Below are 25,231 nucleotides of genomic sequence, written 5' to 3' on the forward strand. Positions count from 1 at the left end.
AGGAGCCAGGATCCTTCCGCAGTGCTCACGCTCCTCCTTTGCCTGGTATGGTTCCTCATTCCTGGGGCTTGACTCAGGAATCCTGCCAATGCAGGGAAATGGTGCTTTGTTGCAACAAGCAACCTTTTCATTCTAATTCACCACCCAGAACCTCACTGTTGATGACACTGTCCTGTCATTTGGGATTGTATGGACTGTAAAAATTGGGGTAAAAAAAAAAAGGTTTGAGAAGACAGGTTTGATAAGTCCATGGTCCCATGACTGACCACAAAGGGTTCACGCACCCTAACATACCAAAGAACATTAAAAAGGCCTCAGATAAGTAAAGATGTTCACAAGCAATTTTTCTTGGAAGGGATTTTTCGGCTCTTTAAGAATACCCGATATTTTTTATATAACAATAACAATGGTATTTAAGCGCTTACTATGTGCCAGGCACTGTACTAAGCTCTGGAGTGGATACAAACAAATCGAGTTGGACACAGCCCCATCCCAGGCACAAAGAGGTTAGGTGACTTGCCCAAGGTCAAACAGCAGGCAAGGACTAAAATCTGGGTCTCCTAACTCCAAGTTCTACCCTCTTTCTACTTGGTCATACTATTTCTTATCTCTTTTTTTAAACATCGCTAAAATCCATGCTTTCCTCTCCATCCAAATAACAATAATAATTATGGCATTTGTTAAGTGCTTACTATGTGCCAGGCACTGAACTAAGCACTGGGGTGGAAACAAGCAAACTGGGTTGGACACAATCCCTGTCCCACTTGGGACTCACAGTCTCAATCCCCATTTTACAGATGAGGTAACTGAGGCACAGAGAAGTGAAGTGACTTGCAGCAGACAAGTGGCAGAGCCGGGACTAGGACCCGTGACCTTCTGAATCCCATGCCCGTGCTCTATCCACTACACCGTACTACTTGCAATTAGTCCAGAAGCGGGCAAATGTCCAAAAGCATACAACCAAGTCAGCAGAGAAAAGCAATACACTAGGATTTCCACAGTCTGTTCTCTAAATGCCTTAACATCAAACCTAGTGATTGGAGGAGTTACAAAATCATAAGACCCAACAAATAAGAATCTGACAACAACAACAACAAAAAGACTAGGAGGAGGGAAAAAGTGAAAAGCTTCATTTGATCAGCCAAATTCTGAAATTTTCTCTTCTCCTTTCCCCAACCCTTGGGAATTTCAACCTCCATCACTGATTCCTCCCCCAAGTCCACCACCCAACCCTCCAGCTCTTTTCACTAAGCTCCGGTACCATCTTGGTTCACCTCTCCTCAGTCGAACTGCAGCATGGCCATCCACGGGCTCTCACCATCTCCAGGCAATGTTCCCTCCCTAACCTCACCAACTCCAACCATAACTTTCTGACCTACCTACCACCTTATCCACATCCCCTATCCCTCAATGTCAGTCCTCACCTCCTAGAGTGCCCTCCAGATGCCCCTTTTGTATTTCCTGCCAACTCTCTCCTATTCCTTGAAACTAAAGTCCATGCCCACTCTCCTCCAATTTCTTAACCCCCAACATGCTTGCAACCATCACCACCCAAGCCCTGGGTACTGGCTGAAATCCTGCCACTGGCTGATATCTATTTCAAATTCATTCTGACCTGCTCTATTTCCAACTTTCTCTTTGGCTCAACAACTCTTCTATTCCCTCCTCACCGACTCCCACACTTACACCCCCGACCAATTATTCCAAACCCCATCATTCCAAACTTGAACTCCTGAAGCCCCCAGGGCCTCTGGTCGGGCTCCCTTAACTCCTGATGACTTCACCAAAGACTGCTGGAAATCCAGGTGTGAAACATCTCAAAGTCTTTCCAAGTCCTCCTCAGCCTTCCACTATCTCCTCCTTCCCAACTGTTTCTCAAGAAGTTTCCTCTTGCTCTCTACCTGTGCCTCTGCCCCATACCCTCACACCTCAAACATTCGTTCCTACGCTCCCTTACTAAAATTCTATTCCTCCGCACATTTATATGCATTATTTATTTGTATATTCAGTTCACTCTTTTTCATCTGGACACATACCTTGTTCTTCCCCCTGCACCTGCTGTTGGAATGAAAGTTATGTTGTTTCCCCTATTAGGGTGTAAGCTCCTTGAGGGCAGGGACTTTGTGTACTGCTCCCGTTGGACTTTCCCAAAAGCTCGATCCAGTGATTTGCACGAAGCAGGTGCTCAACAGATCTCGTTAACCTCACACAAAAAGCAGGCTGTCAACCGAATCCAACCACTCAGCCAATAAAAACAAGAGATGATAGCTAGTACAAAACAAAAAATCCCTCCTTATGGAATGAAGCTCACTGGGCACAGTCTGAGATAGTAGCTTAATAGACTGTAGCTTTTCAAAGTTAAAAATGATACATGAAGACATCACTAGGAATTCACATCTATTTATTCGACCCTGGCCCCTAAATAAAAAGCCCATCATCCAAGCTACTAAATACATTTTTAAAAGCTTTATATAACTCAAAGTGAGACTTGGACCTGTTTGATATAATCATACCTATTTAAGCAAACCCATTTATGCATGCTTTTTTGAAACTTTCAATTACCTGAACTAGCCTTGATCTCAATTAGCTCAGATAATTAACTTAATTAGTTTTTACTGTACAATGAAATCGACAGAAGAGAGAGGTGATATTTGTCTTTTAGGATAAAGCATACCAGCCCATAGTTACGCTAGTATGTCCTCTCCCCAAGGTCCATCAGTCAATAGTAATTATTGTGTATGCTTATTGGGCAAAGCCCTCGGTAGAGTACAACACAATAAAGTTGGTAGACACATTCCCTCCCCGCAAGGAGCTTACAGTCTAAAATTGTAAAATGGAGATTCGATACCTGTTCTCCTTCATACTTAGAATGTGAGCCCCAAGTGGGACAGGGACTGTGTCCGACCTGACTACTCTGTAGTGCTTAGAGAAGTACTTGACACATAGTAAGTGCTTAAATACCATAACGAACACATATTAGTATAAATAAATCATATATATATATATATATATATATAAATAAGCGCCTTTCAAACTGGTTACAAGTATTACCATTATGCCCGTTTTGTTTTTTGTTTGAGCATATATATGAAGCCGGATGAAAACTGATGGAATTTATTAAATGCTTACTAAAAAAATTGTGTGAGGGTAGACACAAAACAACAGATCAGACAGTTCCCCTCCCACACAAGGCTCAAATCAATGGCATTTAATGAGCACTTACTGTGTGCCGTACAAGACAAGAGAGTTGATAGACAAGATGCCTGCCCTCCAGGAGCTTACAATCTCCTTATAACAGGTACGGTTCATTGCTCCCATTTTACAGATGAGGAAACTAAGGCACAGAGAGGTTAAGTAATTCAGCTAAATTCACACAAGTGAACTGGGACTAGAACCCGGGTTCCTGCTTCCCAGCCAATTGCTCTTTTCGCTTGTCCACTAAAAAACCTTAGGGAACACCAAATGAACTCCGAAATGTGACCTAGTGGAAAGAGCCTGGGCAATTGAGCACTTGGGTTCTAATCCCGGCTCTGCCACCAGCCTGCGGTGTGACCTTGAGCAAGTCACTTCACTTCTCTATGCCTCAGTCTCGTCAACTGTAAAACAGAGATTCAATACCTGATCTTCCGGCTACTTAGGTTGCAAGTCTCTTATGAGACAGGGACTGTGTTCGAACTAATTAATTTGTATCTTCCACAGGGTTTAGAACCGTGCTTGACAAACAGCAAACACTTAACAAATACTATCATTATTATTATAAACTACCCAGTTTTAATTACTTGAGACCGCCAGTACTCAAAAGGAAAATAATATTCAAAAGTTTTTGGAATCACCCAATGAGAAGAAGTGCATGGAGATATAGGGAGAAACGTGTTCATGAGAAGCAGTGTGAGCGAATCGAAAGAGCACAGGCCTGAGAATCAGAGGAACTGGGTTCTAACCTAGCTCTGATACTTATCTCCTCTGTGACCTTGGGAAAAGTCACTTCACTTCTCTGTGCCTCATTTACCTCATCTGTAAAATAGGGATTAAGACTATGAGCCCCACATGGGACACGGACTGTGTCCAACCTGATTATCTTCAATAGAAGCAGTGTGGCTCAATGGAAAGAGCATGGGCTTGGGAGTCAGAGGTCATGGGTTCAAATCCCGGCGCCACTAATTGTCAGGTGTGTGACCTTGGGCAAGTCACTTAGCTTCTCTGTGCCTCAGTTACTTCATCTGTAAAATGGGGATTAAGACTGTGAGCCCCACGTGGGACAACCTGATCACCTTGTATCCCCCCGGTGCTTGGAACAGTGCTCTGCACATAGTAAGCGCTTAACAAATGCCATCATTATTATCTACCCTAGTCACCGGCAAATAGTAAGCATAACAAGAGGTCTTAGGAGAGAGGGTGCCCAACAGCTACAAGCCTCTTTTTCTATCCTTCAACCTCTCTTGGAGTCCCCAAAAGTCCCTCATGCCATAATTTCGCAGACACAAACCACCTTTCAGTGCACCTCTCTCATCCCAAACATGCAGCAGCCCTTCTTGTATCACTGAAATTCTCCATAATCTTGGTGGAATACTGAAAAACAGTATGTGATGAGCCCACCAAAGTTCAGCCTTAGAAAACACTTCACACATGATGCATAAAAGTCTTGTGAACTTGAGACATGCTACAAAAGCCATTCTCAAAGACTGGTATCGTACTCTGCGTGAGCCCATTTGGGCCATGTACTGGCAGGAGCTGGACTTGGGTCAGACTTCTGTCGAACCTTGCATCCAATTTCAAACTTGCTCCAACCCTGCGGGCAAAAGCTCCCAACAGGTGAGGAGACAGCAGGGCCACCATGGCTGGTAAGACTCCCATCAAAACATCACCCGTGTGGCACAGCCAAGGGCATTCACTCCCCAGGACAACCAGGCCCAACAGCCTTCGGAGACAACTATACACAACCACCGCACGGAAAACACATGGCCCTACCCATCGGAAGGGAGGCCAGGTCCCATAACATCCCTCCAAGCCCTCAGCCCAGATACTGCAGTTAACGCTCAGGGTTCAACCTCGGCTTTACTCTATATCCCAGACGCAAGTCAGGAATCTCCTATTCCCAGTTCCTTATAAGGTGATTATGGAGCAAGGCTTGAAACTATCCCACCAAAACTTGTCCCTGATTGGAGGCTCTTCCACAGTTACTGGGCCTGGGTTTCCAGGAGTAACCAGAAATGCTAAAATTCCAGGAGAAAGTAGAGATTGCTGTTTCTTGGCACCCTGAACTGCTAAAGCCACGCAGAAAAAACAAATCTAATCCCAACCTTCTAAGGGTAACACTAACAATAAAACCAATTTTCCTGGTACGGAAAGTTGTTGTCTGGTAGAAAAACGGCCACTTTGGGAAATACATCATATCACTAAATGCCAATGTAGTACGCCGCTATCTTAGTTGTGCATTCACTGCTTGTAATGATTGAGACAATCCTCCAGTGTCGAAAAACCAATTCATTCATTCATATTTGCTGAGCGCTTCCTGTGTGCAGAGCATTGTATTAAGTGCTTGGAAAATACAATACGGCAATAGAGACAATCCCTGCCCACAAAAGGCTTACAGTCTGGGGGGTAGAGGGGAGGGAGACACATCAAAACAAGTAAACAAGTATCAATATAAATAAATAGAATTACAGATATTTGCATAAGTGCTGTGGGGCCGGGGTGGGGGGAAGGAAGAGCAAAACGAGTGAGTCGAGGTGATGCGGAAGGGAGGGGGAGCTAAGGGAAAGGGGGCATAATCTGGGAAGGCCTCTTGGAGGAGGTGCACCTTCAGTAGGGCTTTGAAGTGGAGGGGGGGGTTGTGATTAGCAAATTTGAGGAGGGAGGGCACTCCAGGACAGAGGTAGGGCGTGGGCCAGGGGTCGGCAGCGAGACAGGTGAGATCGAGGCAAAAGTGAAAAGGTTAGCACCAGAGGCGTGGAGTACGTGGACTGGGATGTAGAAAGAGAGAAGGGAGAGAAGGGGCAAGGTAAAGGAGAGCTGGAGAGCTTTGAAAACAACAGTGAAGAGTTTTTGTTTGATATGGAGATTGAAAGGCAACCACTGGAGAGTTTTGGGGGAGGGGGGTGACATGCCTTGAACATTTCTGTAGAAAGATAATCCGGGCAGCAGAATGAAGTACAGACTGAAGTGGGGAGAGGCAGCAGTTTGGGAGGTCAGAAAGGAGGCTGTTGCAGTAATCCAGCTGCGACAGGATGAATGATTGTATTAACGTAATAGCAGTTTGAATGGAAAGCAAAGAGCAGATCTTCAGGACGTTGTGAAGGTGAGATCAGCAGGATTTGGTGATGAATTGTATATGTGGGGAAACTAAAAAAGCAGAGTCAAGGATGACACCAAAGTTGCAGGCTCGTGAGATGGGAAGGATGGTTGTGCCGACCTCAGTGACGGGGAAACTTCGAGAGAGGACAGGGTTTGGGAGGGGAGAAAAGGAACTCTGTCTTGGACATGTTGAGTTTGAAGTGGCAGGAGGACATCCAAGCAGAGATGTCCTGAAGGCAGGAGGAGATGTGAGCCTGGAGGGAGGGAAAGAGAACAGGGGAGGAGATATAGATTTGGGTGTTATTTGCATAGAGATGATAAATGAAGCTGTGGGAGCAAATGAGTTCTCCAGGGGAGTGAGTTGTAGATGGGGAATGTAGATGTGATGTAGATGTAGATGTGACAGAAGGGGACCAAGACCTGGCCCTTGAGGGACCCCTATAGTTAGGGGACGGGAGGGGAAAGAGGATCCTGTGAAGGAGACTGAGAATGAATGGCCAGAGGTAAGAGAAGAAACAGATGAGGAGAGAGTCAGTGACACCAAGGTTGGATAAAGTACTGAGGAGAAGGGGAAGGTCCACAGTGTCAAGGGCAGCTGAGAGGTCGAAGAGGATTAGGATGGAGTAGGAGCCATTGGATTTGGCAAGAAGGAGGTCATTGGTGACCTATGAGAGGGCGGTTTCAGTGGAGTGAAGGGGAAGGAAGCCAGATGGGAGGGAGCCAATACTCCTCCCAAAATACCTTACTATCAATGAGTGATCACATGCAGAGAGAACTGGATTCATTTTGTTGGCTGAGCAACCTTTTTTTTGGTCTGGGCATGGAATCAAAGTCAACCCCAAGTTGTGGAGTGCAGAGAAACTGCTGAATTACCTAAGACAATTCTACAAAGGGGTTGCAGATTAAGGCAGTTTAGAAAGAATCTCAAACTGTAAATTTATTGTGGGCAAAGAATGTGTCTACCAACTTTGTTGTAATGTACCTTCCCAGGACCTTGGTAAAGTGTTCTGTATCTAGTAAGCATTCAATAAATACCACTGACTGAATGATCTTCTTTTTGCCATTTCCAATAAGTTTATGCAGGATTGTAAAATGAAACTCTACTACCCAACACCTTCTATGCTTGTACAGTTGGCGCTCCTGCATGGAACCTAAACAATATGAAATCATTTCTATTATGCTGGAAAAAAGATTACAACCAAGAGCTACCCAACATTTTCAAACACGCTCTAGAATTGTCAACACTACCATCCTGTCTCCAAAGTCCACGTCTTCATTCCTTACTTTCTTTCAACACCTTTATTCAGTCCATCACCTATTCCGCCTGTTCTTCCTCCACATTTCCAGAATCTATCCCTTCGTCCCCACCCCACCAACCTAACCCAGGCATTCGCCACATCCCAATGAAGCTACTTGCAGATCTCCTTCTACACTTAACTCCAGTACCCAAACCACTTTTCTAAAACATCAGCTACAATCAATCAGTTGTTTCCATTTGACTCATCCATTATATCCATTCCACTCCTACCTAGCCATTCCACTCCCACTTCATTCCTCATTTCTTTCCGGGTAGTCTATTCACTGTGGATCATTCTCATCTCTCCCAGTCCCTGCTCACAGCCCTTCCTCCTGCCTGAAATCCCCCCATCTGCAAATCCCCTAACCACCGCTCTCCCCATTTTTAATGTCCTTCTGAAATCCCTCCTCCTTCCTCAGAGAAGCTTTTCCTGATTAATTTGTTCATCTCTCAACTGTTGCTTCAACACTTTTACACTCACTCCATACTTAACCCCGCACTATCACCTATAGTACCGCTATACATATTGAACTACACTCTACTACTTAAGCACTTACTCATCCACACATCCACCTTTCCATTCTTGTCTTCCTCCTATTTTGTACTCATTTTGCATTTGTCTTCCCCACTAGACTGACAGAAACCTAGGGCAGGGATCATACGTGGCTCGATTGTACTCAATCAAATGCTGTCGCAGTGCTCTGCATACAGTAGGTGTTCCATAAATACTACTGATACACTGATTGGCAATAGCACAGGAGGATGTGCAACTGGTTAGTGACAATTCCACAAAAATTAGCTGACTACTCACCAACTGTTCTTCAGAGGAAGGTAGGTCACGTGCTAAACTAGCTGACTGATAAAAGCCTTATCATTCATTCAGTTGTATTTATTTAGTGCTTACTGTTTGCAAAGCACTGTACTACATGCTTGTGAGAGTACACAACAACAAATACAATCCCTGCCCATAATGAGCTCACAGTCTTATCCCCACAGCCAAGCTAATTTGAGTTATCTCAGCAGTCTGGCATGAAGGGTGCACCAAGCTCCTGATCAAAATAAAGCCTACAAAGTGGTAGCCTTAACCCCACCCTCTTTAATTTCTGACCACAAATTCATCTTCTGAGAAAACTCTAACACTGCCACCTATTATGCCATCCGTGACATCAAAGTAGCTAAAGCCAAAAGTGCTCAGGATCTGTCAAACAATCCCTAGAGTACCCAAAAAGACAGACGAGGGGAACAAAATATTCAAAACCACCCCAGAGAAACTACTTTTTGGGCTCCTCAAAAAGATCACATATAGGCCAGGCAGATCCAATACTTCTAAGGGCTTTAAGAACACACCAGAAGTAGCAATTGTGTAGACATTTGGGATGCGAAAAAAAGCTCACTGCATTCAGAAACAGGATGGTTCGGTTATGCTTCCAGAAAGTCAAATGATAGTGCTATAAACAGCAAAAGGCCCAGGTGACAGACATGCTAGATTTGTGGTTTGGTTACCACACGTAAGGATTAGCAGTTAGTTTGCACTGACTTCTCTTAGTCAACCTCACAATAGTAGGGAGAAGTCCTTGGAGAAGCGCTACTGTTATTCTGCCAACAGCTATAGAAGATTTCTTTCCCCAAAATGACCTCTGTAGGCATCCAGATCATTCTGCCAATATTAAAATATTCTCCCAAGCACTGAGTACAGTGCTGTGGCTGACAGAAAAGGCTCAATATTATTGATGATGATGACTTAAAAAGCAAGTAAAATATGTTTTTTTGGTGGGGGGGCACTTTCCTTGCAATTAAGAGAGTACCCTAAAAAACCACTGAGTTTTGTCTGTCACCCATCTGGCTAGATCTCGCCCTCTTAAAAGAAACTAAAGGAATCTGAGGTCAGCAGGTGGAGAAGGGTTGCTAAGCTCAGGATTGGAGTTACCTTCACTACCAGCAGAGTGGGGGAGGGGGGAAAAACTGAGAAAGAGTAGGACTTAGCAGTGGTCCCCTAAGGCATAAGAACTGCTTTTTAGGTTAAACCAGTGATTTCCTTTTTGAAAGTCTCTGCAATTGAAACCAAACTTGAAATAAACAATAATAACTGGTAGCTATTACAGCTCCCCCGCTAGACTGTAAGCTCACTGTGGACAGGGGACATGTCTACTAATTCTGCTGTATAAGCAGCATGGCACAGTGGATAGAGCACTGGCCTGAGGGTCAGAGGGGCATGAGTTCTAATCCTAGATCAGCTACTTGTCTGCTGTGTGACCTTGGGCAAGTCACTTCACTTTTCTGTGCCTCAGTTACCTCATCTGTAAAATGGGGATTTAAGACCATGAGCCCCATGTGGGACATGGGACTGTGTCCAACCTGACTTGCTTGTATCCACCCCAGAGCTTAATACAGTGCCTTGCAAAGAGTAAGCACTTAAATACTACAATTATTATTACTCTCCCACGCACTTAATAAGCACTTGATGAAGTGCTCTGTAAATAGTAAGCACTCAGGAAATATGGCTGATGTAGCACAGTGCCGTGCTCACGGTAAGTGCTCAATAAATACCATTGATGATGATGATGACATATGATATGCAAGTGCCATAATGAAATGTGGGACTGTCATCCATTCAGCCCAGTAGTCTATCTTCAACTATGCCAACACAGGACTGACGGAACAATGGGACACTGCCCTCTGACACCCAATCTCGTAGATACAGATGTATCACCTACATTTCCATCCTACGATCTCATTATGGATGTCATTAATGAATTTACCCAAACACTTTTTCAAAGTCGTTGATTATTTTCCCCTTGCACAACTTCCTATGGTAACCGATTCCCAACTGCTCAATGAAAAATTTTATCGTTCATCTGTCAGGAACCTCTCGCTGTCAAACTTCAAAAGTTGCCCCTTTGTCCTCGTGGTGTGCAATTTGATGAACGGCAGTTCAATGTTTCTCCTAGATAGAGCCATCATGACTCTGTAGACTTCAATCATGCCCCCACTCTGGCTTCATCTTTCTGTGCTGGAATACAAATCTTTTCAGTCTACCCTCAAATAGCTCCTCCTATACTCCCCTCCAGCCTCAATCGTTTTCAATGTCCCTTCTGGGTCTTCTCCGCCTGTTTCTATATCCTCCAGGTGCAGAACTGCATGTAATATTCCTGATGCAGAAGTTCCAGGGTTTTGCATAACAGTAAAACTCTGCTTTTTGTTTTGTTTTCTATATCCTTCTCAATAGTATTCACTATACTACTGGCCATCTTAACTGCCGCAACACACTAGACTAGAAGTTTGAGATAATCGACAATTAGAAGATCAATTTTGAGTCAAAATTGGTAGTTCGGAACCATCATCCTATAATTATCTCTTGGCTTTATTTTACCTGGTGCCTATACCTTGCACGTGCTCCTACTGAAGTTCATCTGCGGTTTTTCTGTGTACACTCAGCTTCTCAGATCTCTCCACAGTTTATCCCCATCTGCACGGCATTTCATCACTTGGAAGGGCTCTGTGTCAGTTGTAAACTTGGAGATAACATGCTCGAGGTGCCTCATTCTCACCTCTCACCACCAACTCCTTGCTATTGCCCTCCTTTCTGACTGGAACTCTCTCATTGTTTGCATCAGGCAGACTACTGTTCTCCGCATCTTCAAAGTCCTTCTGAAATCACATCTCCAGGAGGCCTTCCACGATTAAGCTCTCATTTCCCCTTCACTGCCACTTCAACACTTTGTCACCTTTGCACTTGGAAACTAGTCCCTTCCCACTCTCCAGTAGCATGTATGTACAACCTTAAATTTTTGCTTCCCCCTACATGAAATTTAATTCAGAGTCTCTCCTCCATCAAATTATAAGCTCCTTTAAGGTAGAGATTGTGTCTAACTCTACTGCACTCTTCCAAGAACCTGGTAACAATGCTTTTCACTCAAACACCAACAGATACTATTGATTGATATTTAACTGAACCCTCCCTCTTACAAATTGTTATAATGGTGATTATTAATAATAATAATAATATGCGTTAAGCACATACTACATGCCAAGCACTGTACTAAGCATTGGGGTAGATATAAGAAAATCAGCTTGGACACGGTTCCTTTGTTCCACATGGGGCTCACAGTCTAAGTGACTCTCCATTTTAGAGCTGAGGGCACAGGCCCAGAAAAATTAAAGGACTTGCCCAAGGAAGCATAGCAGGAAAGGGGAAAAGCCAGAATTAGAACCCAAGCCCTCTGATTCCCAGGGCCATGCTCTTTCCATTAGGCTATGCTACTTCCCCATTATGATACTGTTAAAGTAAATGCTTGCATTGATCCCGGGAGAATGTTTCTATTTACACTTCGCTTAGGAGAAGCAGCATGGCATAATGGATAGAGCAGGGGCCCGGGAGTCAGAAAGTCATGGGTTCTAATCCCAGCTCCGCCACTTGTCTGCTGAGTGATCTTGGGCAAGTCACTTCATTTCTCGTAGCCTCAGTTCCTTCATCTGTAAAAATGGGGATGAAGACTGTGAGCCCCATGTGGGACAGGGACTGTGTCCACCCAATTTGCTTATATCCATCCCTTGGGTTTAGTATAGTGCCTGGGACATGGTAAATGCTTAACGAATACCATAATTATTACTACTATTCATCTAGGAAAGTAGTCATTTATCGTGTTCCCCAAAGAACTCCCACAGATAAGAGAGGTATGACCTTTCCTAAAAGAAACCACTTTGCCTTTTCCCTAACAGGTTGGGTTTTTCTGACTCTTCCAAGATTTTACCAGTCTGCCACCTTACAGAAGTAAAACTCTTAGTCCTCTTATTCCTAAAATCAGTTTTGGAATTCAACAATGCCAACTTCTGGTACACTGGCCATTTGTAATGACAGACCAAACACCTTTGCCACAGATTTCTGCAACACCCTGACCTCCTTCAGAAATCGCAGTTTTATGATTACTAGAGTTCTCAGAGTTCTTAACCCACTAAGAACGCAGAATCCCCAATTTCCAAAATAGAAAGCCACTATACTGGCCTGATTTAGACAAGAGACATGATTTAGAGAAAGTGTGGCCTAGTGGATAGAGCATAGACATGAGAGTCGGAAGAACCTGGGTTCTAATCCCGGTTCCTCCACTTGTCTCCTGTGTGACCTTGGGCGAGTCACTTAACTTCCCTGTGACTCAGTTATCTCATCTGTAAAGTGGGGATTAAGACTGTGAGTCCCATGTGGGACACAGATTATGTCCAACCTGCGTATCACGTATCTACCTCAGTGCTTTGTATAGCGCCTGGCACACAGTAAGTGCTTAATACAACAAAAAAGAGACATTTTATTTCTATTCTCCTGTTCCTTTAAGGATTGTACAACAGAAGATGAATTCCAGTAAGGTGCAGCACATAAAGCTACTATAGTTACTTAGTCCTTTTCTGTTCTTTTAAGGGGAACGATGCTCGCAGGCTATATCTGATCATTTCACAGTGTGAACGCAGACCACTTCAGCTCCAAGTTCTGTGGCCAGCAACAATAAAGCCGCTCCAGTTCAAAAAGATGGCACACATAAGGACTGAACCTAAAAAATACCCAGCTGACTGATAATCCAGGGACATAATCTACTGCAAAAACAGTCTCCCACCTAGCTATTTTATAATCACTATATTTAGAAGACAAGCAATTCTCAGCCTGCTCCAAGGGAAACAGAGTCAATGGAGGGGAACCATGTTGGAGACTTGGACCACATTTTGACTGTGGAGATCATTTGTGAGAAATGGGGGATGTTTTTGACCAAGCTGGATATTAAATGTAAAAAATAGTTCAGTTTGAGAATTAGCGTAACGCACGGTTATGGGAAAACTGTGCTGCGCCTCAATGGTTTAATAATAGACAACTCAACTCTCCCTCCGAACAGCTCCCACTGATGTAGCCTCATATTGAGGGGTCGGGGGAGCAGACCCACAGTAGCCAACTAATGGCCAAATAGTCACCAGTTGCTCTAGTCCTCACCCGGGTCTATAAGGGTGGTTCCTAGGCAAGGACTCTGTCCACAGTCCTTGTGCTATAAATGGGGTGGAGTGAGGTAGTACCTTCTTCAAGCCGAAAAGTCCACAGGGTTTATGACTCATCCGAAAAAACTAGTGGGGGGAGGGGGGGGGGGGCAGGAAGTAAGCACTTGATAAATACCATCTATGTTTTATTTTGAAGGCCCAAATTTAGGAAGAAAGATTCTAGAATTCAAAGGATCAGGGACACTCATTTCCAAAGGCAGCTCTGCTCCTCTGAGCAGTCAATTAACCTCTGTAATTCTCATCTGCCATTCCTCGTTATGGCTGTAAAATGGGGATAATGTGTCAACTACCAACCTGAAACAGAGCTGGCATAATTAAGGTAACTCTCTGTAAAGTACGCTGAACCCTTTGCTCAAAATGAGAGAAATTCCCCTTGTGAATCTTTGAGCTAAAAAGCAGAGTTATACTGCTAATTCCTGAATATGTTTTAATATACATCACTTACTACAACACTGGTTCAGGTTGACTCATTCTGTATAGAAATATTCCACCCTTTTCCAGCCCCTAGGAAAACAGACTTTCAGGTTTTTTTCCACTTGCAGATTTCAATATAGTTTTGGGCACTACATTCTACAGTGATTTTGGCAACTAGTGTATTTAAAATGTACCTGTTGAGAAGCAGTGTGGCTTAGTGGAAAGAGCCTGGGCTTGGGAGTCAGAGGTCATGGGTTCTAATCCCAGCTCTGCCACTTGTCTGCTGTGTGACCTTGGGCAAGTCACTTCACTTCCCTGGGCCTCAGCTCCCTCATCTGTAAAATGGGGATTAAAACTGTGAGCCCCATGTGGGACAACCTGATGACTTGGTATCTACCCCAGCGCTTAGATCAGTGCATGGCACGTAGTAAGCGCTTAACAAATATGATCATCATCATTGTTATTATTATTAGCTGACAATGGCAGTCACATTTAAAGATAAGTTTGTTCTTACAAATAATTTTATAACAGTTTCGAAAGGACTAGTCTAAGGGCCCAATTAAATGTTGGGGGAAATGAGGGAGAGAGGACAGGAGACAAAGAGCTGAGGTGAGAGCAGAGACAGCAGGAGAAAGCAACTCTAGAGAAGGCGGGGAGGGGAGGGAGGGAAGCAGAGACAGCCAACATCCCTGCCTGTCCTTATCAAAGCTCCCCAGCCGAAAACTGTTTTCTGCCTCTCCTGATGGGAAGGAAGGGGAAAAGGAGGACAAACGCTGCTTAGTCAGAAGCCAAGAATTTCTGCAATTAACACTTCCGCTTAGTTAAAATGGTAACCCAAGACTCAATTACCTTGCCCGAGGTACTTTTATAACACCAGGCTATGAAAGAGAAGTTCAATAACCTAGTAAGGATGGCTTCATTTTTTAAAAACACTGACAAATGATAGCATTGAACACCTCCTTTAGGTAGAGCACTCTACTAAGCGTCTGGGAGAGTAAAATGGAGTTAGTAGATGAGAATCCTTGTCAAGGAGATTATAAAACTCGCGGGAAGAAAAAGACAATAAAATAAATTACGACTAGTGAAGGAAGAGTATAGAGATCAACCATATTTACTGAGCGCTTACTGTGTGCAGACCACTGTACTAAATGCTTGGTTGAGTACAATAAAAGAGTTGGTAGGTATGTTCCCTGCCCACAATCAATCAATCAATCAATCAATCGTATTTATTGAGCGCTTACTATGTGCAGAGCAGATAGCTCACAATCTAGAATCAAACAACTGTACTGACTGAGGGTTTACTATGTGCAGAGGACTGTACTAAGCACTCAGGAAAGTAAACTACAACAGAATTGGCAGACACATTCCCTGCACACAGCAGCTTACACTCTAACGGGGGAGACAGACAGACAAATAAATTATGTTTGCACACATAAGTGCTGTGGGGCTGGTGAATAAAGGATGCAAATCCAATTGCAAAGTAGACATAGAAGGGAGTGGGAGAAGAGCAAATGAGGGTTTATTCGGGGAAGGCCTCTTGGAGGAGATGGGCTTTCAAGGTTGGGAGAGTGATCATCTCTCAGATACGAAGCGGGAGGGAGTTCCAGACCAGAGGCAAGATGTGGGTGAGAGGTTGGTGGTGAGATAGATGAGACTGGGTACAGTGAGTAGGGTGATTTTAGAGGGGCAAAGTGTTTGCGCTAGGTTGTAGTAAGAAATCAAGGAGGTAAGACAGGCAGGGTCAAGGTGACTGAGTGCTTTCAAGATGATGGTAAGGAGTTCATCTGACGTAGAAATGGCAACCACTGAAGGTACTTGAAGAACGGGGAAACATGGACTGAATGCTTTTGTAGAAAAATGACCCGGGCAGCAGGGTGAAATATGGATTGGAGTGGGGGGAGACAGGAGGCAGGGAGGTCGGCAAGGAGGCTGATGCAAAAATCAAGGTAGAAAAGGATAAGGAGATGGTGTAGTGGTTACAGCACGGGCCTGAGAGTCAGAAGGTCATGGGATCGAATCCCGAGTCTGCCACTTGCTTGCTGTGTGACCTTACGCAAGTCACTTCTCCTCGCCTCAGTTCCCTCATCTGTAAAATGGGGATTGAGACTGTGAACCTTTCGGGGCACAAGGACTATGTCCAACCCAATTTACTTGTACCCACCCCAGCGCTTAGTACAGTGCCTGGCACATAGTAAGCGCTTAACGGATACCATAATTATTATTATTTTTCAGATGGAGAGGAAAGCATGGATTCTAGCGAAGCTAAAAAAAAGAGATCAGAAATAGTATGACCAAATAGAAAGAAGATAGAGCTTGGAGTTAGGAGACCCAGGTTTTAGTCCTTGCCTGCCTGCTGTTTGACCTTGAGCAAGTCACCTAACCTCTTTGTGCCTGTTTCCACATAAATGAGAAGGTGTCCAATCTGAACGTCTTGTAACCACTCCAGCACTTAGCACAGTGCTTCGCACACAGGAAGAGCTCAATGTGTCTCAACGTAACTATTAAACACAACTGGGAAGCAGCATGGCCTAGTAGACAGAGCCTGGGAATCAGAAGGTCCTGGGTTCATACCCCGGCTCTGCCACTTGCCTGCTGTGTGACCTTAGGCTAGTCATTTAACCTCTCTGTGCCTTAGTTCCCTCATCTATAAAATGGGGATTAAGACTGTGAGCCCCATGTGGGACAGGGACTGTGTCCAACCTGATTAGCCTGTATCTACCCCAGCGCTTAGAACGGGACTTGAGACATAGTAAGGACTCAACAGATACCATCGTCATCATTATTATTATTATCCAGGAATGTGAGTCTCCAAGTGCTCACAGGAGTTCTATTCATTACCAAAACCTAGGTCAGACCTCTTGAGTTACACTCAGGAATATGAGAAACACTCTCAGTAGACTCTCCAGACCACATTATTCGGGAGCCGCTTAATTGTAGTCTCCTAGATCAATCAATCATATTTATTGAGCGCTTACTGTGTGCAGAGCACTGTACTAAGCGCTTGGGAAGTACAAGTTGGCAACATATAGAGACGGTCCCTACCCAACAACAGGCTCACAGTCTAGAAGATACCTTGCACAGTAGCTGGCTTTCAGATGGGGTTAAGAAGTACCGGTCTGCTTGGTATTGTTTGCCAGCCTGTCTAGAAGGCTCTAAAGTGCCAAAGCATTAAAATACCAAATGGGAAAGAAAACAATATGACGACCCTGATGGCGAGCAGGGGCTGACACCCGGCTGCGTTCACAAAATAACTGTTCAACGGGGTTGCAGCTTTTCCTTATCTAGCCTCTTCTCAAATGAACGATTCTGGGAAAGCCTTCACAGCGGTCTGCATTATTTATTGATAAGACCCCGGGGACAAAAGAAAATGGCCCGTTCGGACTGGATAGTCGGGCACAGGTCGCCTAGCAGTTCAAGCGAAAAACCACTGCGACCAAAGGAACTGGTGACTTAGAGGCCTCCTCCGAGGGCAAATAAAATGACAGTGAGTCCCACCGATGTGAAACTTGACGAGTGGGAGGAGGGTCCGGGCGTATCTCCCTACCCAGGAGGATCCCTGGAGGAAAGGCAGGTTCTGACCGGTCTCAACTCCCCACGGTCGCGATGTAAGGTCCTCCCTCCTCAAATCCGCCGGAGGATTACTCTCCCTCCCCCCTTCAAAACCTTCCTGAAGGCCCATCTCCTCCAAGAGGCCTTCCAGACTAAGCCCCACTTTTCCTCATTTCCCACTCTCTCCTGCATCTCCCTGACTTGGCTCTTCCCCTCTCCCCCCTGCCTCAAAGCACTTATATAGAGGTCTGTCATTTTATATATTTATATTGATGTCTGTCTCCCCCCACCCCGTCCCCCGGGGACTGTGACCTCGTTATGAGCAGGGATTGTCACTCCTGGTTGCAGTATTGTACTTTCCCAAGCGCTTAGTACAGCGTGAGAAGCAGCGTGGCTTAGTGGAAAGAGCACGGGCTCGGGAGTCAGAGGACTTGGGTTCTAATCCCAACATCGCCACTTGTCTTGCTGTGTGACCCTGGGCAAGCCGCTTCACTTCTCAGTGCCCCAGTTACCTCATCTGTAAAATGGAGATTAAAACTATGAGCCCACATGGGACAGCCTGATCACCTTGTATCTACCCCAGCGCTTAGAACAGTGCTAGGCACGTAGTAAGCGTTTAACAAATACCATCATTATTATTACTTGCATTGATGTCTGTCTCTCCCCCCATCCCCCTGCAGATTATGAGCTTGTTGTGGGCAGGGGCTGTCACTCTTGGTTGCTGTATTGTACTTTCCCAAGCATTTAGCACAGTGCTCTGCGCACGGTAAATGCCTAATACGACTGAATGAGGTTAACTGAGGAAGGAGAGGAGGGTGAAAGGGAGAAAGGCCTGATGGTACAGTGCTCCATACACAGTAAGCGCTCAATAAAAACGACTGAATGAATGATGGAGGGATGGCTCCAGGGCAAGGAGAGTGGGGTGGGGGGAGGAGGGGGATTCATTCATTCATTCAATTGTACTTATTGAGTGCTTACTGCGTGCAGAGCACTGGTTTAAACGCTTGGAAAGTACAATAGGCACTAGAGAAGCAGCGTGGCTTAGAGGAAAGAGCACAGGCTTGGGAGTAAGAGGACGTGGGTTCTAATCCTGCTCCACGACTTGCCTGCTGTGTGACCTTGGGCAAGTCACTTCACTTCTCTGTGCCTCAGTTTCCTCATCTGTCAAATGGGGATGAAGACTGTGAGCCCCACGTGGGACAACATGATGACCTTGTACCTACCCCAGGCGCTTAGAACAGTGCTCGGCACACAGTAAGCGCTGAACAACTACCAAGTCACTTCACTTCTCTCGGCCTCAGTTCCCTCATCTGTAAAATGGGGGTGAAGACCGTGAGACCCACGTGGGATGACCTGATCACCTTGTAATGATGGTATTTGTTAAGCGCTTACTATGTGCCGAGCACTATTCTAAGCACTGGGTTAGAGACGCAGGGTGGCTCAGTAGAAAGAGCACGGGCTTTGGAGTCAGAGATCATGGGTTCAAATCCCAGCTCTGCCAATTGTCAGCTGTGTGACTTTGGGCAAGTCACTTAACTTCCCTGTGCCTCAGTTCCCTCATCTGTAAAATGGGGATTGAGACTGTGAGCTCCCCCCGTGGGGCAACCTGATCACTTTGTAATTTCCCCAGCGTTTAGAACAGTGCTTTGCACATAGTAAATGCTTAATAAATGTCATTATTATTATTATTATACAAGGTAATCAGGTTCATTCAATCGTACTTACTGTGTGCAGAGTACTGTAGTAAGCGCTTGGAAAGTACAAGCTGGCAACATACAGTCCCCACGCAACAACGGGCTCACTCTAGGAGGAGGAAGGTTGTATCTACCTTGTACCACCCCCAGCGCTTTGAACAGTGCTCAGCACATAGTAAGCACTGAACAAGCACCAAGTCACTTCACTTCTCTGGGCCTCAGTTCCCTCATCTGTAAAATGGGGATGAAGACTGCGAACCCCACCTGGGATGACCTGCTGACCTTATAATGATGGTATTTGTTCAGTGCCTACTATGTGCCGAGCAGTATTCTAAGTGCTGGGTTAGATACAAGGTCATCAGGTTGAGCTGATACTGAGAGCTCACCTTCCCCAGGAGGCCTTCCCAGCCTGAGCCCCCTTTTACCTCTCCTCCTTCCCCTCCCCACAGCACTTGCATATATTTGTACAGATTTATTACTCTATTTTACTTGTACATATTTCCTATTCTATTTATTTTGTTAATGATGGGCATGTAGCTATAATTCTATTTACTCTGACGATTTTGACCCGTCTACGTGTTGTTTCGTTGTCTGTCTCCCCCTTCTAGACTGTGAGCTCGTTGTTGGGTACGGACCGTCTCTGTTGCCCACTTCCCAAGCGCTTAGTCCAGTGCTCTGCACACAGTAAACGCTCAATAAAGACGATTGAATGGATGGATGAATCAGGCTGTATCTCTCTCGTCTCTCTCCCAGCGCTTCGAACAGTGCTCGGCACACAGTAAGCGCTCAATAAAGACGATTGAATGTATGGATGAATACGGCTGTATCTCTCTCGTCTCTCTCCCAGAGCTTCGAACAGTGCTCGGCACACAGTCAGCACTCAGTCAATACGACTGAATGGATGATTGAATCAGGTTGTATCTCCCTCGTCTCTCCCCCGGCACTTTGAACAGTGCTGGGCACACAGTAAGCGCTCAATAAATATGTCCTGTTTTGTTGTCTGTCTCCCCCTTCTAGACTGTGAGCCCGTTGTTGGGTAGGGACCGCCTATGGTGCCGACTTCCTAAGCGCTTAGTCCAGTGCTCTGCACACAGTAAGAGCTCAATAAAGACGACTGAATGGATGAATCAGCCTGCATCTCCCTCGTCTCTCCCCCAGCGCTTCGAACAGTGCTCGGCACACAGTAAGCGCTCAATATGTTTTGTCGTCTGTCTCCCCCTCCTAGTCTGTGAGCCCGCTGTTGGGTAGGGACAGTCTCTCTATGTTGCCGACTTCCCAAGCGCTCAGTCCAGTGCCCTGCTCACAGCAGGCGCTCAATAAAGTCGATTGAATGGCTGAATGAATCAGGCTGCATCTCCCTCGTCTCTCCCCCAGCGCTTCCAACAGTGCTCTGCACACAGTAGGCGCTCAATAAAGACGATTGAATGGATGGATGAATCAGGCTGTATCTCCCTTGTCTCTCCCCCAGCGCTTAGTCCAGTGCTCTGCACACGGTAAACACTCAATAAAGACGACTGAATGGCTGAATGAATCAGGCTGCATCTCCCTCAAGTGCTCTGCACACAGTAAGCGCTCAATAAAGACGACAATGGATGAAACAGGCTGCATCTCCCCCGTCTCTCCCCCAGCACTTCGAACAGTGCTCTGCACACAGTAGGCTCTCAATAAAGACGACTGAATTGATGGATTTTTTTAATAGCATTTATTAAGCGCTTACTATGTGCAAAGCACTGTTCTAAGCGCTGAGGAGGTTACAAGGTGATCAGGTTGTCCCAAGGGGCTCACAGTCTTAACCCCCATTTTACAGATGAGGTAACTGAGACCCAGAGAAGTTAAGTGACTTGCCCAAAGTCACACAGCTGACAAGTGGCGGAGCCGGGATTTGAACCCCTAGACCTCCGACTCCAAAGCCCGTGCTCTTTCCATTGAGCCATGCTCAGGCTGCATCTCCCTCGTCTCTCCCCCAGCGCTTCCAACAGTGCTCTGCATCATCATCATCATCAATCGCATTTACTGAGCGCTTACTATGTGCAGAGCACTGTACTAAGCTCTTGGGAAGTACAAATTGGCAACATATACAAATTGGTAACATAGTTGCCACAGTAGACGCTCAATAAATATGTTTTGTTGTCCGTCTCCCCCTTCTTGACTGTGAGCCTGTTGTTGGGTAGGGACAGTCTATGTTGCCGACTTCCCAAGCGCTCAGTCCAGTGCTCTGCACAGAGTAAGCGCTCAATAAATACGATTGAATGGCTGAATGAATCAGGCTGCATCTCCTTCGTCTCCCCCCCAGCGCTTCCAACAGTGCTCTGCACACAGTAAGTGCTCAATAAAGACGACTGAATGGATGAATCAGGCTGTATCTCCCTCGTCTCCCCCCCAGCGCTTCCAACAGTGCTCTGTACACAGTAGGCGCTCAACAAATACGATTGAATGGATGAATGAATCAGGCTGCATCTCCCTCATCTCTCCCCCAGTGCTTAGTCCAGTGCTCTGCACACAGCAGGCGCTCAATAAAGACGACTGAACAGATGGATGAATCAGGCTGTATCTCCCTCATCTCCCCCCCAGCGCTTCCAACAGTGCTCTGCACACAGTAGACGCTCAACAGCGACGATTGAATGGATGAATGAATCAGGCTGCACCTCCCTCGTCTCTCCCCCAGCGCTTCGAACACTGCTCTGCACACAGTAAGCGCTCAAAAAAGACGACTGAATGGATGAATCAGGCTGCATCTCCCTCATCTCTCCCCCAACACTTAGCTCAGTGCCCTGCACATGGTAAACACTCAATAAAGACAACTGAATGGACGAATGAATCAGGCCGCATCTCCCTCGTCTCTCCCCCAGCGCTTCCAAAAGTGCTCTGCGTACAGTAGACGCTCAATAACGATGATTGAATGGATGAATGAATCAGGCTGCATCTCCCTCGTCTCTCCCTCAGCAGTGCTCCGCACACAGTAGGCACTCAATAAAGACGAATGAATGGATGGGTGAATCAGGCTGTATTTCCCTCGTCTCTACCCCAGCGCTTCCAACAGTGCTCGGTACACAGTAAGCGCTCGATAAATATGTTTTGTTGTCATCGCCCCCTTCTAGACTGTGAGCCCATTGTTGGGTAGGGGCAGTCTCTCTATGTTGCCAACTTCCCAAGCGCTCAGTCCAGTGCTCTGCACACAGTAAGCCTCAATAAAGACAACTGAATGGATGAATGGATCATGCTGCATCTCCCTCATCTCTCCCCCAGTGCTTCGAACAGTGCTCCGCACACAGTAGGCTCTCAATAAAGTCGACTGAATGGATGGATGAAACGGGCTGTATCTCCCTCATCTCTTCCCTAGCGCTTCAAACAGTGCTCTGCACACAGTAAGAGCTCAATACGATTGAATGGATGAATCAGGCTGCAACTCCCTCGCCTCTCCCCCAGCACTTCCAACAGTGCTCCGCACACGGTAGCCGCTCAATAAAGAGGACTGAATGGATGGATGAATCAGGCTGCATCTCCCTCGTCTCTCCCCCAGCGCTTCGAACAGTGCTCTGCACACAGTAAGGGCTCAATAAATACGACTGAATGGATGAATGAATCAGGCTGCATCTTCCTCATCTCTCCCCCAGCGCTTCCAACAGTGCTCTGCACACAGTAGATGCTCAATAACGACGACTGAATGGATGAATGAATCAAGCTGTATCTCCCTCGTCTCTCCCCCAGCACTTCGAACAGTGCTCTGCACACGGTAGACGCCCAATAACGACGATTGAATGGATGAATGAATCAAGCTGTACCTCCCTCATCTCTCCCCCAGGGCTTTGAAAAGTGCTCTGCACAGAGTAAGCGCTCAATAAAGTCAACTGAATGGATGGATAAATCAGGCTGCATCTCCCTCGTCTCTCTCTCTCTCTCTCAGTGTTTAGTCCAGTGCTCTGCACACGGTAAACACTCAATGAAGACAACTGAATGGATGAATGAATGAAGCTGCATCTCCCTCATCTCTCCCCCAGCGCTTCCAACAGTGCTCCGCACACAGTAGGCGCTCAATAAAGACGACTGAATGGATGAATGAATCATGCTATATCTCCCTCGTCTCTCCCCCAGCGCTTCCAACAGTGATCTGCACACAGTAAGTGCTCAATAAATACGACTGAATGGATGAATGAATCAGGCTGCATCTCCCTCGTCTCTCCCCCAGCGCTTCCAACAGTGCTCCGCACACAGTAAGGGCTCAGTAAAGACGACTGAATGGATGAATGAATCAGGCTGCATCTCCCTCGTCTCTCCCCCAGCGCTTCTTACAGTGCTCCGCGCACAATAGCCGCTCAATAAAAAGGACTGAATGGCTGAATGAATCAGGCTGCATCTCCCTCGCCTCTCCCCCAGCGCTTCCAACAGTGCTCCGCACACGGTAGGCACTCAATAAAGACGACTGAATGGATAGATGAATCAAGCTGCATCTCCCTCGTCTCTCCCCCAGCGCTTCCAACAGTGCTCCGCACACAGTAGGCGCTCAATAAAGACGACTGAATGGATGAATGAATCAAGCTGCATCTCCCTCGTCTCTCCCCCAGCGCTTCCAACAGTGCTCCGCACACAGCAAGGGCTCAATAAAGACGACTGAATGGATGAATGAATCAGGCTGCATCTCCCTCGTCTCTCCCCCAGCGCTTCCAACAGTGCTCTGCACACAGTAGGCGCTCAATAAAGACGACTGAATGGATGAATGAATCAAGCTGCATCTCCCTCGTCTCTCCCCCAGCGCTTCCAACAGTGCTCTGCACACAGTAAGGGCTCAATAAAGACGACTGAATGGATGAATGAATCAGGCTGCATCTCCCCCGTCTCTCCCCCAGCGCTTCCAACAGTGCTCTGCACACAGTAAGGGCTCAATAAAGACGACTGAATGGCTGAATGAATCAGGCTGCATCTCCCTCGTCTCTCCCCCAGCGCTTCCAACAGTGCTCTACACACAGTAGGCGCTCAATAAAGACGACTGAATGGATGAATGAATGAGGCTGCATCTCCCTCGTCTCTCCCCCAGCGCTCCCAACAGTGCTCTGCACACACTAAGGGCTCAATAAAGACGACTGAATGGATGAATGAATCAGGCTGCATCTCCCCACGGTAGGCGCTCAATAAGGAGGCTGGGATGAACGAGGCTGCACCTCCCTCGTCTGTCCCCCAGCGCTTATCCCAGTGCTGCGCACGGAGAGTGGGCGCTGACGAAGTCCGTCCACCCCCCCCCCGGGGAGGCCGCGAGGGGGGCCGCGCTCGGGCCGGGCGGGTCCTCACCGTGGCTGTCCTTCTGGGCGATGCTGTGGGTGCGGATGAGGGACGACAGCCTCCTCACGTCCCCCTTGAACACGGACTCGTGCACCGGGAAGTGTCCGGGCCATTGCCCGGGGCCGGCGGGGGGCGGCGGGCCCGGGGCCGCCCCGACGGCCGCCGGCGTCGGCTGGTTCCGGGGGTGGGGATGGTGGTGGTGGTGGTGGTGGTGGTGGTTGTGGTGATGGTGGCTGAAGATCCTGTGGCAGGCTTTTGCGGCCTTGGGGGCGGCGGCGGCGGCGGCGGCCTCGTCGTCGTCGTCGTCGTCGTCGTCGTGGCCCCCCCCGGTGTCCAGCAGGCCGCCCTCCCGCTTGCTGGGCTTCGGGTCCCTCCGCAGGGAGCGGATCTTCTCCCCGGTCATGGCCGCCGCCGGCCGCCGGCCCCCCCCGAGGCCTCACCGCCGGGCCCCGGGGCGCGACCCCTCGGCGCCCGCCGGGAGCCCCCCGACCGGCCGCCCGGGAGCCCTGGGCATACCGCCCAAAACACACACACACGCACCGACACCCACGGGGACCACAACCGGCTCTCCCGCCCGCTCCTCCTCCTCCTCGTCGTCGTCGTCGCCTCACGCCTCAGAGCGGTCCACGGCCGCCGCTCCTCTCGCGAGAACTCCCCGCCGCGGCGGCGCGCCCGG

General features: G+C 47.0%; 1 protein-coding gene across 1 annotated transcript in view; it reads right to left on the reverse strand.

Annotated features, from left to right (window-relative positions):
* The window catches only part of ANKRD13C (ankyrin repeat domain 13C), a 100,174-nt gene extending 75,216 nt beyond the window's left edge, over positions 1-24,958 (reverse strand). The window contains exon 1 of the mRNA XM_038744995.1: positions 24,565-24,958. Coding sequence (XP_038600923.1) covers positions 24,565-24,958 — 394 coding nt within the window. The remainder of the gene's footprint in view (positions 1-24,564) is intronic.
* Between the last annotated feature and the right edge of the window lie 273 nt (positions 24,959-25,231).

Source organism: Tachyglossus aculeatus, chromosome 4 (genome assembly GCF_015852505.1).
Source record: "Tachyglossus aculeatus isolate mTacAcu1 chromosome 4, mTacAcu1.pri, whole genome shotgun sequence".
NCBI classification, from domain to species: Eukaryota; Metazoa; Chordata; class Mammalia; order Monotremata; family Tachyglossidae; genus Tachyglossus; species Tachyglossus aculeatus.